This window comes from Salarias fasciatus (assembly GCF_902148845.1).
Source record: "Salarias fasciatus chromosome 7 unlocalized genomic scaffold, fSalaFa1.1 super_scaffold_4, whole genome shotgun sequence".
Taxonomy (NCBI): domain Eukaryota; kingdom Metazoa; phylum Chordata; class Actinopteri; order Blenniiformes; family Blenniidae; genus Salarias; species Salarias fasciatus.
The window spans coordinates 6697669-6711045 of NW_021941229.1; the positions used below are offsets into that span (position 1 = coordinate 6697669).

General features: G+C 43.5%; 1 protein-coding gene across 2 annotated transcripts; it reads right to left on the reverse strand.

The window, feature by feature from the left end:
- Nucleotides 1-609: 609 nt before the first annotated feature.
- spp1 (secreted phosphoprotein 1) lies at nucleotides 610-7300 on the reverse strand. 2 transcript variants are annotated; one of them, XM_030084735.1, is made up of 7 exons: nucleotides 7189-7300; nucleotides 3281-3397; nucleotides 3118-3192; nucleotides 2671-2721; nucleotides 2464-2568; nucleotides 1997-2335; nucleotides 610-1778 (listed from the first exon to the last, which is right to left on the reverse strand). In XM_030084735.1, the coding sequence occupies exons 2-7, from the start codon at nucleotides 3377-3379 to the stop codon at nucleotides 1389-1391; spliced, it is 1059 nt and encodes a 352-aa protein (XP_029940595.1). In that variant the 5' UTR covers nucleotides 3380-3397; nucleotides 7189-7300; the 3' UTR covers nucleotides 610-1388. The 2 variants fall into 2 exon arrangements, with proteins under 2 accessions (XP_029940595.1, XP_029940594.1); XM_030084734.1 differs by having other exon boundaries at nucleotides 1991-2335.
- Nucleotides 7301-13377: the final 6077 nt, after the last annotated feature.

The window sequence follows — 13377 nt, forward strand, 5'->3', positions numbered from 1 at the left end:
TCATGTGGATCTCAATTGGTTCAAGTGGAAAATAACTTATAAACCTTAAAGAGCTCCCTTGCTTTGGGGTGAATATTGAAAATGTGCACAAGTAATGCACCTTGTGAATAAAATCTGAAACATTCAAATTTTTTGCAAAGTGCAATCCTACCTACAAACTGTCCAGCAAGCTGAACAGGAAAAGAACGGGGTGTCTGATCTGTGCTCATGTGTATCTCTGCCCCAGCGCTCGCAGGCCGTTTCAGAACTCCTCCTTTCAGATGTTGGGAGCCTCCCGAGTGGAGCTTGGTACATCGGCCGTTGTTTACTTGGTTGCCAGCACAGGCACTCCTGTTTTGCACATTCCTCATGGTTTCGGTCCTGGACGCTTCCTCTTCCCATCTCATTCTACGACATTTTAAAAGATATGACTGATTTCCCAAATCTTTTTAATTAAAATCTTGCGTGAGCTGCCAAGCAATCCTATCTGTGTTTGGTTTCAGTCCTTTCATCTGTACAGAATGAGAAACCCAGTCCTTAATCCTACATTGACAAACCACTCATGCAATGAACTGTTCTGTCAGATTCTGCTTTAAACATCTGAAACAAATCAGAACAACCAGAATTCCTTTTTATGAAAAAGAATTTATTAAGACTTCAGAAATGGTACAATATGATACATTACAGTAAACAACATGGGACAAACAACATGTAGTGTAGATAGAAAAACTGTGCAAATCAACAGGACTGGTTTGTTTGTATTCGTGTGTTGCGTCTTCACCTGACTGAAACCTGCACTTTCCTTATTTAGCATCCTTTTATCTACACTAGCATACTTAGCGAGTAGCGAGCGAGAAAGCTAAGCGATGTAGCGGGAAAAAAAACGGATGTCAAGTCTAAAATCTGTTATCCTCAAAGTGATTACAAGGAGTTAAATTATTTCAAAAGCACACGGAACGATGCTGATGGCAGTTATGGAGTAATGATTAAATAGTGGTGTGCTAGTGCAGATATCAGGACTCAGCGTCTTCGCTTGCTTTTTCAGATTTGACCTCGTGCCCTGCGGAGGCAGAGCGGGCTTAAGGTCAGGAGGTCTCTGACCTTCTGCTCTAAGTAGCAGTTTATTTTCCACATTCGACGAATTGAGCTTTTAATTCCCCCCGCCCCCTGCGGAATCAATCCTTCAATTTACCAGGACCTCTGTACCACAGGATGCATGAATTATTGGTTTATTTAAATAAAGCATGTCTCCTCTCTGAGATTCACAAACAAATGGCAGAAAAAACTTTTGGTAAATACAAAACGAGTCGTCCCTGTTTGGTCCTGCAGTGGAAAACATTTGCAGTGTGCGCTTTTTTTTCCTGTCAATCTAGCGCCGCCATCCACACCATCTCTCGTGTGGGCGGAGCTTATTTGGCAGTGATGACGACTGGCATGTCAGTGGTGGCGTCGGGGGCGGCCGTGGCCTCCTCCGACGACTCGCTCTCGTCCGAGTCGTCGTCGTCGTCGTCGCTGTCGGCGGCCCCGGGCGTGGCCGTGGCCTCCTCGCTGCTCTGGCTCTCGTCGTCGTCGGACTCCTGGCTGGTGCTGGCGCTGTCGGTGGCGGCGCTGGTGCTCTCCTCTTCCTCCTCCTCCTCCTCCTCCTCGGGGGTGCTGGAGCTCTCGCTGGTGGTGGCTTCAGTGGTGCTCACGATCTCCTCCTCCCCGGGGAGGGAGGCCTGGCGGGGGTCCAGGCCCTGGCTCTCCACCTCGGGGGTGCTGGTGTCCTCCTCCAGGAGGTCAGAGTGGATCTGAAGAGCCTGGAGGAGAAACGGGAGCGTCATGACTGTGTCCACATTAGGACCGTAGATACTCTGCTCATAATGCTAAATGTCAGACACAATCTTAAATGTGTCATGTCCATAAATGAGATTTCAGATTTGTGAGCTTGCATATTTTTATGCAACCTTTAAAGTCAATCATGAAATATGAGTTAGCGTCATAGCTCAGCTCTGGAAACCACAAAACTGACCTGTACCTTGTACACCTTCAGAGACTTCTCCACCTCGTTGCCGTCGGTCATGTCGTAGGCCGTCTTCTTCCCCATGTACTCGTAGGACTTGTAGGGAGCGGGGGCCTTGTGGTAGGACTTGTCCTCTACGTAGATGATGGACTTGTAGTCGCTGGGGTAGCCCAGGCTGTCGCCGCGGCCGTTGTCCACGTCCGTGACGATGGTGGGCTCGATGGGCTCCACGGTGGTCTCCGCCGCCGGCTCGTCGGTGACCACCACGGGGACGTCTGTGGGCGAGGCGGTGGAGGACTCGCCGGACTCGGAGTCCGAGCTGTCGCTGGATTCGTTCTCGTCCTCCTCGGTTTCCTGGAAGCGGAGAGATTTTCAGCGCACTGATGAGTGAAAATGGGTTTGGTGTCTGATACTGTAATTCCCTAGGATCATCTAAGATCATTCAAATCTTTTCTTCAGAGAATGACAGCATTTATACTCACATCCTCCTCTGTTTCGTCGTCGTCATCGTCTTCGTCGCTGTCGACAGAGGCGGTGTCCGGAGCCGAGGTCGTGTCCGCGCTGTCGGGCTGGACAGGAGCTCCGTCCTGGAGAAGAGCACGGAAAGCTGTGGAACTTCTCCGGTTTGACAAGTACAACGGTTCTGCTAAGTTGCGATTATAATTTCATTGCTGATGAAATCGACTCACCTCGTCCGAACTCTCGGCGCTCTCGTCTGACTCGGCGGCGGCTGCAACACCCTGCAACATCAGAGAGATGCCATAACTGTGATTAATTCTCATCTCACTCCTCACTCCTTGCTGTTATTGCTTCTTTATTCATGCCGTAAGCAAATCCCAGCCGGAAGAAATTATTTAGTGGTTGACTCTGCCTCTTGGCTGAATTCTAATAGGAAAAAGAAAAACGATCAAAGACGAAAGTTTTCATTGGATTAAAAGAAGAAAAGCGTAGCGCCAACGCCAACATGAAGGTGAGAACTTATAGAAAGCTGAGATGATTTTCCGAACAGTACAACTTCCGGTCATTTATCTACTATTTACTCAGAAAGTTGGTTAAATACTATGAGTTCCTGAAACTTATTGGGTCTAATAATCTCAAACAAAAGAACTCATGGAGAACATGAAGCAGTGCCTCACCTGCGCAGGTCCTGCTCGAGTCTGAGGAGCCAGGAGTGCCTGTTTCTTCACGGCCGGAGGCGCTGGCCGTCTCGCCTGCAGACAAAGACGAAGACAGATCCCCCATCTTTAGCCATCCCAGCGCCAACCAGCCTCCCCCCGCCTCCTCCCTCCGGATACTCACCACTTCTTCAGAGCTCTCCGAACTGCTGATGGACACCTTCCTCACCGGCTGGCAGAGAACCGTGGCGAAGAGCAGGACGAAAACAACAGCCACTTTCATTGTGTCACGGTTTGGAGCCTGGACGGGAGACAAAACCAGAAGCACGGCTTGTTCAGCTCTCAGACCTCGTGCAGCCACCAGAAATACTCCTCGGATGGACATAATTTGAGAGGAAACACAATGAGAGCGAGTCCAGCCGGTCTTTCACCCACACTCTCCCAAAATGAGGGGCTTTCATGGTCGCGTCGCGCTCATCTGGCTCAAGATGTCACCGGAAGTCATCAAGACCCCTAAATTACAGACCTTCAGGAGCGGGCGCGCGTCCTTGAAGACTCTGTTTCGATACAATAAAAACATATTCTCTGTCATCAGAGCGAGAAAACCACATCTTTGCAGGAGTGTGGTTTCTCCAGCCTGCGGGCCGGGAGGCTTCTGGTGGATTCTGGTCCAGAAAATGCCAGAAAATAACAGCTACCACGCTGGTGGGGGTGGGGTGGTGGGGGTCGGAGTGGCTCGTGGGTGTTTGGCTGAAGAGATTTAAGAGAAAACCAACGTCATACGGAGCCAGTACTCTCTCAGTCTGGCTCATATTTCTGTCAGTCAACATGCAGCGTGCCTCACGCAAATAAAAAAACAAAAAACACTGATCCAAATTGTAAAACATACTGTTTTAGATGGAAATTAGCAGAATTACTCTCAAATTTTGAACAAAGATATACATTGGTCTGCAAAAAAAAATTGTTACTGGTGAGATATAATCAATAAGGGTAAATCTGGGGTGCAGAATTTGTACAAATCGCTCAAACGAAAGAGAAAATCTAATATCTTTTTCCCTTGTGGATTGATAACCTCTATATATTTTCCAGGATTTCCAGCAACAGGAAGATCAATACGTGGAAGACTCAGGTTCAGCCTTGTTTGCATCGTGCTGAAGCCCTGAAGCAAACATTGCTTTTTGTGTGTACGCGCCGTCCGGCTGCTCGCTTCTACTTCATTTAATGATGGACTCTTCCTATACTGTGTAATTCACAGGGTTATAACTGGAAAGCCACAGCGCTGCAGAAACATGACTGACGCCCATGCGGCTGGATGTGTGTGTGAGCGTGCGTGTGTTTTCGTTGGACTATCTTTGTGAGGACTGCGTTCGATGCTCGGCCCTGGCTTCGGTCCTGCTTCTCCTCGTATGGGACTTTTGAGGGTAACTACTGGTTTCCCCAGATAAAATGGATAGAGTTATTGTTGCTATGCGTGGGCCGGCTGTTGTATATGAGCAGCAGGCTTGAGGGGACATTTTTATGCACAGTGTTTTTCTCTTTCTCAGACTTTTGGAGGGCGAAGGCTTGTCCTGGAGGTTGGTTGTAGATTAAAGTCCAGAGCAGAGCTGTGATCAGCCATGTTTCTGTGATAATGAAATGTTTTCTTGCCAAGTCTCAGCTGCTGTTTTGATGCTACTCTGATGTTTTTGGGTTAATTGTGACTCTAAAGTTAGCCTAGCTTGAGGATTACAGGCCAGATAAACATGGTAAAGCTTCTCAATTTGCTTATTTTAGCCACACAAAAACAGAAACGACACACCGAACGGTTTTGGATGTTATCGCGGGACTGGTGACACATCTGGCTCAAGCCCCGTTTACATGACCATGTTTCAAGTGAAAACACCTATTTTAGATTTTCATTTGAAAAAAAAACACGAAGGTTTACATAGAAATGGAAGAAACTCTGAAAACATTTAATGTGGGGCCGCAGGTTGTTTGATTTGGTTAACTGAACTCTCTCGAGAATATGGGCATGGTTTGATCACACTCTGGAGGCAAACAGACATGCACGTGTGCAGAAGAGCTATTTACAATGGAAGAAGCAGCATTTCTCCTGTTTCCAAATAAAAGGAATCAAAGAATTTAGTTCCACCTTGGAATCCGTTTCCAAAACATTGAGCTTTCAGTGGCTCTGAGCTCCACTGTCCAGTAAACAGACACCCAAAACACAAAGTTTTACATTTTTCGCTTGAAAATGCTTTCCTGAACTCCAGTTTAGGGCTCCCAGGTTCAGTTCTCACTGTATAAAATGAACCAACCCCATCTTAAAAGTTGCAGTGACTTGTGGAGACTCCAGCAGAAGAGACCGTTGTTTATGAAAAAATTATATTTTCCTGAAGTTAGTTGAAAATTACAACACTGCACAGACATTTCTTGTATTGAGCTTCATTTGAAGTGACTCACTCTGACTCATCCTAGAGAAACAGTGACCAGTGGATCAACAATATCGTAAATCAATTAGACTGCCTTCCACACGATGCTTTAATCATGAGCAGTATTTTCAAGTCCAATCATTTTCTGTATAGCAAGAAAAAAAAAAAAGAAACTGTGTGAAGGTGCAGAAGTGTTTTCAATGTGTTCTTTATCCGCTCTGGAGTTTTAATGAGCAGCTTTGGTGTTAAAGGTCACATCCTTAATGGAAAACACTGTTTGGTTTTTGTTTTGTTTTGTTTTTTAAGTATAGCTGCTTGTTCATAAATTGACTGTTACCTTTTGTTTTACTTTTTAAAAATACATTGAGAAAATGGTTTCAGAATAAATGTCCTCCTTTTCTCACTTTAAGTTGTACTTTTTGGAGGCTGTGTTATTTATAATGGACTACTTGGAAATAATTGGGCTGTTGTTTTGGATTATTATTTATAAAATGTTCAGTCATGTAGTCTGAATTCATATTTATTTCTCAGATGATTCAGTTTTGTTTACTTAGAGAAAGGTTTTTCCTGTTTACCAGGGTAATTTTCAGATCAGAAATGTAAAGTTTTGACTTTGTTCATGCCCCCATGTTTAGAACTGTTTCATCTTTATATTTATGAACCACACAGGACATTTCTGTCTCTCCTTCCCTTCAGATGTTGCTCATTCAAAAGGCCTAAAGTGAGCACAAACATCCAACAAGCAAGAGATGTTAAATAGCCGCACATTTTGTCTGAGGGAAATTAACCTCTGATGTTATCTTAACATCTGATTGGTAAAGAAATCCTACCAGGAATAACAGAAGATTAAAACAACATTTTTAAAAACCTAGATGCATGTTTCCTATTGTGAATCTGCTGTAAGATAAATTAAATTTGGGTCAGGATTGTCTTAACATTTGCAGATTTACAATAGAAACTTTTAACTATAAGGAAAAGGACTCTAAACACCTGTTAACAATATTGCTGAAAATCCAGGAAAATCCAGCATTTATTCAGAAATTACCCCTGAACTGCAGGAAAAGTTAGAGGATGCATGGATTCAACCTCTTATCATTAAACAAAAATCAATCATGAGGAAAAAAACTAGACGAAAAAGTTGCATTTTTGAAACAATAATTTTATGGCGAAACCTCTAAGTTGCATTTCTGTCTTTAGGTTTGATTCAGAGGTTTCTGACCCTGACCAGAAAGTATGCTCACTTCCCTGATTCACTGACATTTATCAGATGCAGCATCGATGTTTGGTTGCAGGATGTGAGTCACAGTGGCTGCATTTCTACAGAAATCAGCACTTAAAGCAGAACAAAACGCCAGTATAAATAGATGCATGGAGGCTTCAGCATGTTGTTCAGACATCTGATCGGACACAAACTGGAGGATATAGATCTGATATACAGTTTTGCCCCTGACCAGCAGAAGAGGGGGCATCAAGTGGAAAGTTGTGTTTCCAATGAAGTGTAAAAATAAATTGCCATCCCCAAATTTAGATGAAAGATACCGTGGTACCAGAACTAAAGATTTACAAGTGTTCCACAAAACAAGCAGGAACCCAAATTACTGCTTTCCCTCCCCCGCCGTGCTGGAAGCTGCAGAGGCTGCAGCATCCATGCACATCTGTAAGGTAATGCTGTCTCTCTGACCTGGTTTGCAGATGGACGGATGCTTCAGGAAGCTGCTGGAGCTGCTGGTCGGGTCTTGAGTTTTAGCTCCCGGGAGTCCCTGGATGCTGCTGCTGCTGCTGCTGCTGCTGCTGCTGCTGCTGGAAGCCAGACTCCTGCTGGGCTTATAAAGCTCCCAGCCTCCGGCGGCGTCCAATCACCTCCCGGCTCATGACGTGGTGAGGTTAACCACCCCAGGTCCACCTCCCCCCCTCCCTCTCTCCCACTCTTCCTGTGGTTGGTGGTGGTGTGGGGGCATACACACACACACACACACTCACACACACACATACACAGACACACAGACAATGCAACGATAAATACATCAGTGAAGACGTTCAGACACTTACAGTCCAGACAGAAGCATGTGAAGCCACTTTTCTGCCTCCCCCCCCCACACACACACACATGCACACACACACACGCGCGCGCTCGCAGGGTATGAAGTTAATTTAAGGACGTGTAGTGACAGGCTCTGGGAAAATACTGCAACTCATAGAAGTAGGTGGCATGACTGTGATTCAGCTTCCTCACAGACAGAAGAAAAATCTTCCCACTGCGGTCTCTGAGGCGCATAATTGAGAATTTGTCTGCAAAAACAGGCTGATTTGTCTCAATCGGACAAACAAAAGGAGATGATTTTCTTCTCTCTCGCCCAGCCTCTTCATCTGTGTACATGTACGTCCGTGTTTTACCAGAAAACTGACAGTGAAACTGCATCTGTGGAGCGAAACAGGAATCCTTATACACACAGTGTTTACATATTTCAAAATAATGACAAAATTGAAGATAGAAAGTTATAAAGGTTTTTGTGCGTGTGAGAATGAATGATGGCCCCAAGATTCAATGTAGAGGAGAAGACAATTCATTTCACAAGAAAACAAAGCAAAACAAACGATCAGCTGCTCCTAAACCCAAGAATCCAAACTTTTTTTTTTATAGCTTATTTTCTCAGAACAGTTTTATCACACTTTTTTTCTATTCAAACTCCAAAAATTGCTTTAGTTTGTGGATGGATCCATGTTGCTCATGTAGTTTGTAGCATTGTGTACGTCTTCAATGCATCGTCTGCTTTCATACTGTGTAACTCGATGTCACAAACGTCAACTTCTTCAGAAGCTAAATATGAAACTGTAGATAATGGAGTGTGAGTGTGTGGTGGGTTTCACCCAGACATTCTCCAAATACTTCTGTAATTTGTGTTTCACACTTAGAGAGATGACGGGACCATTAAAACTGAAGTTTCCCCCCGATTTAACCCACAATTACAGTAAATTGTCTGAGTGTCTGTTCGCTAATGTGTCTGACACACTGATGTGTGTGTAAAAAAACACTTTTACACACCAGGTTATTGCTGTATCTTAGAACAGCCTAACAGTCCAGACTCTCAGTGTGGGCCGGAACATAAAACAACCACAAACCAAATATTTTCAATTGGAAATTCATGAAAACTTAATTCTTCTCTTAAAAGAAAAAAAAAATATTGAATTGTTTCAAATGAACAAGTTGGAATTTCACCTTTATAAAATTTCAACAATGCTGCCAAGTACAAAATATTTCAAACTAAATATTTAGAATAAAAAAGATGAAACTGAATTGAATTGAATTAAAAACCTGTGAAGAACACAAACAAAGAAATCTGAGTCAGATCCGTCAAAAAACACGTAACTCAAAAACATTTCATCCCTACTGGTGTGGAAGATGTTTGTCCAGTGTGTGAACAGGTGGAGGTGCGCACACACACACACACACACACACACACACACACACACACACACACACACACACACACACACACACACTCACACACAGATTCTGATCCCCGTACCACAGTATGTCAGATTTTTCCAGCTGGATGATTTCTGAGCCTTTAAACGTTCCATTCACAACAATCCCAAACACGTTTTTGTTTTTGTCGACAGCCTGAGGTGCAGTTTGTCAAAGACGAAACACAACAGGAGCGACCTCTCACTTCTTTTTATTTTTATTTTATTAATTTAGTTGGACAATTTCAGGTTGGGGGAATAATTGTGTTTGTGTGCATTTTGTTGTTGATCTGTTTCTGTCTGCGTTAAAATACATCACCTAATATACTAACCTGTGATAAGACCCTATTTAAGATCCGCTTTCAGCATTTTGTATAATCATTCATGGTTTTTCTTGATTGAATAACAATAATGTTGTGATGAACACAGACGGGCGGCGGTATTTTGAAACTGCACGGTGTGATTGAAGGTGAAGGACCGAGACGCGTCTGGGATGAATGTGTCGGGGCACGTTGGCGGTTTTTCAACCGGGAGCAGAAATGTTTATGTGTCTGAGTTCACTTCTAGTCTGGAGTTTAATGTTCTGCTTTACGTCAAATTCCTCCTCAGGGCGACCGTTCACTCACGATTGCTCAATGATAACAATTAATACACACTCCAAACATGATCATCACAGTGAGGACATTACAGTCGCACAAGACGCTCTCATCTGCATACAAACAACACAACAAAACTCTTTAAGCTCTTCGTTGAAGATAGAGGTATTTTCCTTAACTTACTGTAGCAGAAGCAGAAATCCTCTTTTTCTAAGGTTCTGTTTACACGACAGTGTTTTAAAGTGAAAATAGGACACTTCAGTTGCATTTTGGAGGAACATTTACATGACAACAGTCCCTGCTTCGCTATAGTCTCTTATTATGGTTTCATACTTCGCTGAAACATGATTCAAGTTCATGTTTCAGAGCTCAATAAATCAAAACAAAGATGATAAACAAAACATGCTGCTATTGTTGTAAACTTCAAAATAATCATCATCATAGCAGCTGATTACATGATTCCATATTTGGAAAAGATCGTTTAGAAGAAATCTTTTCTCGTCAACATTTTTAGAAGCTGTAATTTCCACTAAGAATCAGATGGAGATGCAACAAACAACACGGCACGTATTTTTGAAAGCATGTGTTGCAACTGATTTATTTTAATAGCTGTCAGTGAGAGTCGGTTAGTATCAGTAAAAATGAATTAGGTCCTTCTAGGTTTTAAGGCACCTGAAGCATCTCCACACAGCCGTCAGTCCTGGTCCTGGTCTCAGTCCACCTGACCCACCTGCATCTTATTGCCTCAAAAACAAAGGAGCTGGCGATGGACTTAAGGAGACAGGACTCGTCCAGTACCGGTCATCTGAGGTAGATGTGAGGTGGACATTGTGGATTATTATAAATACCTGGGAGTCCACATAGACAATAACCCGGACTGGACTTCCTCTGGAGGCTCAGATCATTCAACATCTGCAGATGTTTCATCACTCGGTGGTCTCCAGCTTCATCTTCTACACTGTGGAAAGCTGGGGCAGCAGACTGAAGCGCACCAGGAGAGCTGGCTCTGTACTGGGGGTGGAGCTGGGGCCTGTGGTGGAGGTGGAAGCTGCTCAGCCTCATGAACAACCCCCCCGCTCCCCCTGCAGACCACACTGCCGTCCTGCCAGAGCACCGAGATGCACCACAGAGCTCTGTGGTGAATGGATTTCACTTATGAAACTACAGGTGAGGCGCCTTCATCTCGTTGGCCTCCAGAGTGTGGAAATCTTCCTTTAATGGCAAACCGATGAATATTTGTGGAATAAACTGCAACTTTACTAAAACACTTATTCATACAGGTGTGTCACGTTTTATTATTACAAAAAAAATAAGAGTCTTAATGAGTGCTGGGTGAGACTTGATGGTTTTATGGCGACTGGTGGAGACACAACAGCTCCCTACTGAGTTTGGTACAAGGGCATCTTGTGCAAACACACAGTGAAATCTCTCTCTCTCTCTCTCTCTCTCTCTCTCTCTCTCTCTCTCTCTCTCTCTCTCTCTCTCTGCGCACTAAATGGTAGATAATCCCTCTCGAACAGTTCTTATGGATAAAAAATTTCGTAAAATCTCTAAAAAATGAGTTGAAGGACAGAATAAGTTGTGTTTGTTGTTTTGTTCGACATATAAAGCTAATAATTGAAGAGTTTGTTGACCTACAAGAGTAGCTCTTCTCATAATGTCTAGTTTTTAATCAAAAGGCTTTGACAACATTTTCCATAACCTTTAGCCATCTGACTCCTTACTATGCCCAGATTCTCATCCTCCCACCCATGTGTGACTCAGACCAACACAATACTTAGAAAATAAGACCCACCACATTATCCTGGCAGTTCAGAGGTATTGTAGAAGGACCATGTGATGCTGCAGAGATGTGTCAACCAAACAGACCCGCAGCATCCAGAACAACAAATACCCAGGAAGAGGCTTGTTCTGGGAGTCAAGAGATCCTGAAAGTGGATCTTTAAACAGTCAAAGTGATGAAAACAGTAACTGTTTGAACATTTTTTTTTTCACCAAGATCATAAGTCATCATCTGTTTAACCAGGTGAAACATTGGTGGGATCACAATCTTTTTTTTTTTTTCATGAAGGATCTGATGAGCAGCAGCCAACAAACTGAAAATACAAGAACATTCAATTGTGTTTCAAGCGCTGAGTCAGCAGAGAAGCCTGTAATCAAGCAAACCCCTCCTCGGTACCTTGCCCAGGGGACAACCGCCACTGCGTATTGCTGGGTCCTCGACCCAATAAAGACGAGAGAAGCTTTATATCTCAAGTGTCTTGGTTTAGGAGAGACGTAGGGTCCGGACAGGAGAGGTTTCTAGTCAATCAAACAGCTAACAAAGCGAGACCAAACACACACACTCACATCCACATCCAGATTCATTTCACCAAACAGTGTGCAGCTCTTGAGTGTGGGTGGAAGCCAGACTAACCCATGAAAACCCACACCGGCCTGTTGAGAAATGAAAATGCTGCATGGAAAGAACCCAGCTGTTGTTTATTTGACATTTTATTTAATGTTTACAACAAAAAAAAAAGTACATATACAGGAAAAAGGACAGAAAGGTTCATTTATACTGAAAGCAGGAAAGACCAAAAAGAAAGGACAGATTGTCTGTCAGACCTATAAACCATAATCCTTGACTGGAAGTGGACCTGCTGTCCTGTGTCAGTGTGTGTTGGATTAAGGAGGAGTGTGTTCTGATCTGGTTTGTATGTATCGACTCTGATTCGGTTCCGCTAAAGCAATCTGCCAAACGCATTACTACTCATTGCTACTCAATGAAAGACGTCAAAACAGAACAAACAGAGGCCATTTAAAACCTCACAGTCGCATAATTTAGAGAAACAACAGCGGGTGCCTGAAAGTCAATTTGTGTCTGTTTTACTGGACGATCTGCAGCGATGATGAAACCAGCCACAGTTTGGATACGATCCGCCAGAATTTTGCTCTGTCCATAAACTGTCTGGATCAGCGGCGGTTACGGAGGCAGTGGAAATAAATATATTGTGAAACGGGCTTGGCTCCGGCTTTATGAGCCCGTCCACCACATTTAAAGACCAGCTGATGGATCTCTGCAACGCAAACTCAGAACGCAGTAAGAATAATGCTGTTAATCTGGCGGGAAGCTCGTAAACAACAGTCGCCCCTGCGACAATCTCAAAAACGGGGTGATTACTGTTTGCCATCGAAAGGAGACTCTGTTTTAGTGGCGCACATAAAACACCGAATAACCATTAATCCCAGTGAGAACGACAATGGAGCTAAAGGGAAAAGACAATTTTCAAAATGGAGAAATAAAATCTTTCAGAATCTTTAATCACTTCCTGAAGTGAGACTTTTGACCACAGCTTGATAAATTAGACACACACCCACACGCACACACACACTTTCAATTCAGTTTACATGAAATGATCATGATCAAAACACATTTCTCATACGAACAATGAAGCATGTAAAAATGACGTAAAAATGAACGTTCGTTTTGTAAAAACAAGGTAAAATTAAAAAGTTGCCACAAAGTCAAAAGAATTAAGTTATTGATTAAAAGTGTGCACGATCAGTTGTAACTTGTGATATTATTACTAGGGGGGGCTGTGTCTCAGTTGGTAGAGCGGTCATCTTTCAATTAGAAGGTCTGAAGTTTGATCCCCCACCTCCAGGAAGTCAAAGTGTCCTTGTGCAGGATTTTGCTCCCGATGGATGGGTTGAGCATTCTGCATGGCAGCTTGTGAATGGGTGAATCTAATTCATAGTGCAATGCATTTAGCTTCACCTCACCCTAATATTAAAAGAGAGCTTCTGAAAGCGTATTCCCATGATCG

Coding starts and splice junctions, on each gene's coding strand:
- spp1 (XM_030084734.1), bottom strand. CDS start 3,379: ATGAAAGTGGCTGTTGTTTTCGTCCTGCTCTTCGCCACGGTTCTCTGC. Junction 3,193..3,280: donor CGGAGAGCTCTGAAGAAGTG/GTGAGTATCCGG, acceptor CTTTGTCTGCAG/GCGAGACGGCCAGCGCCTCC. Junction 2,722..3,117: donor CTCGAGCAGGACCTGCGCAG/GTGAGGCACTGC, acceptor CTGATGTTGCAG/GGTGTTGCAGCCGCCGCCGA.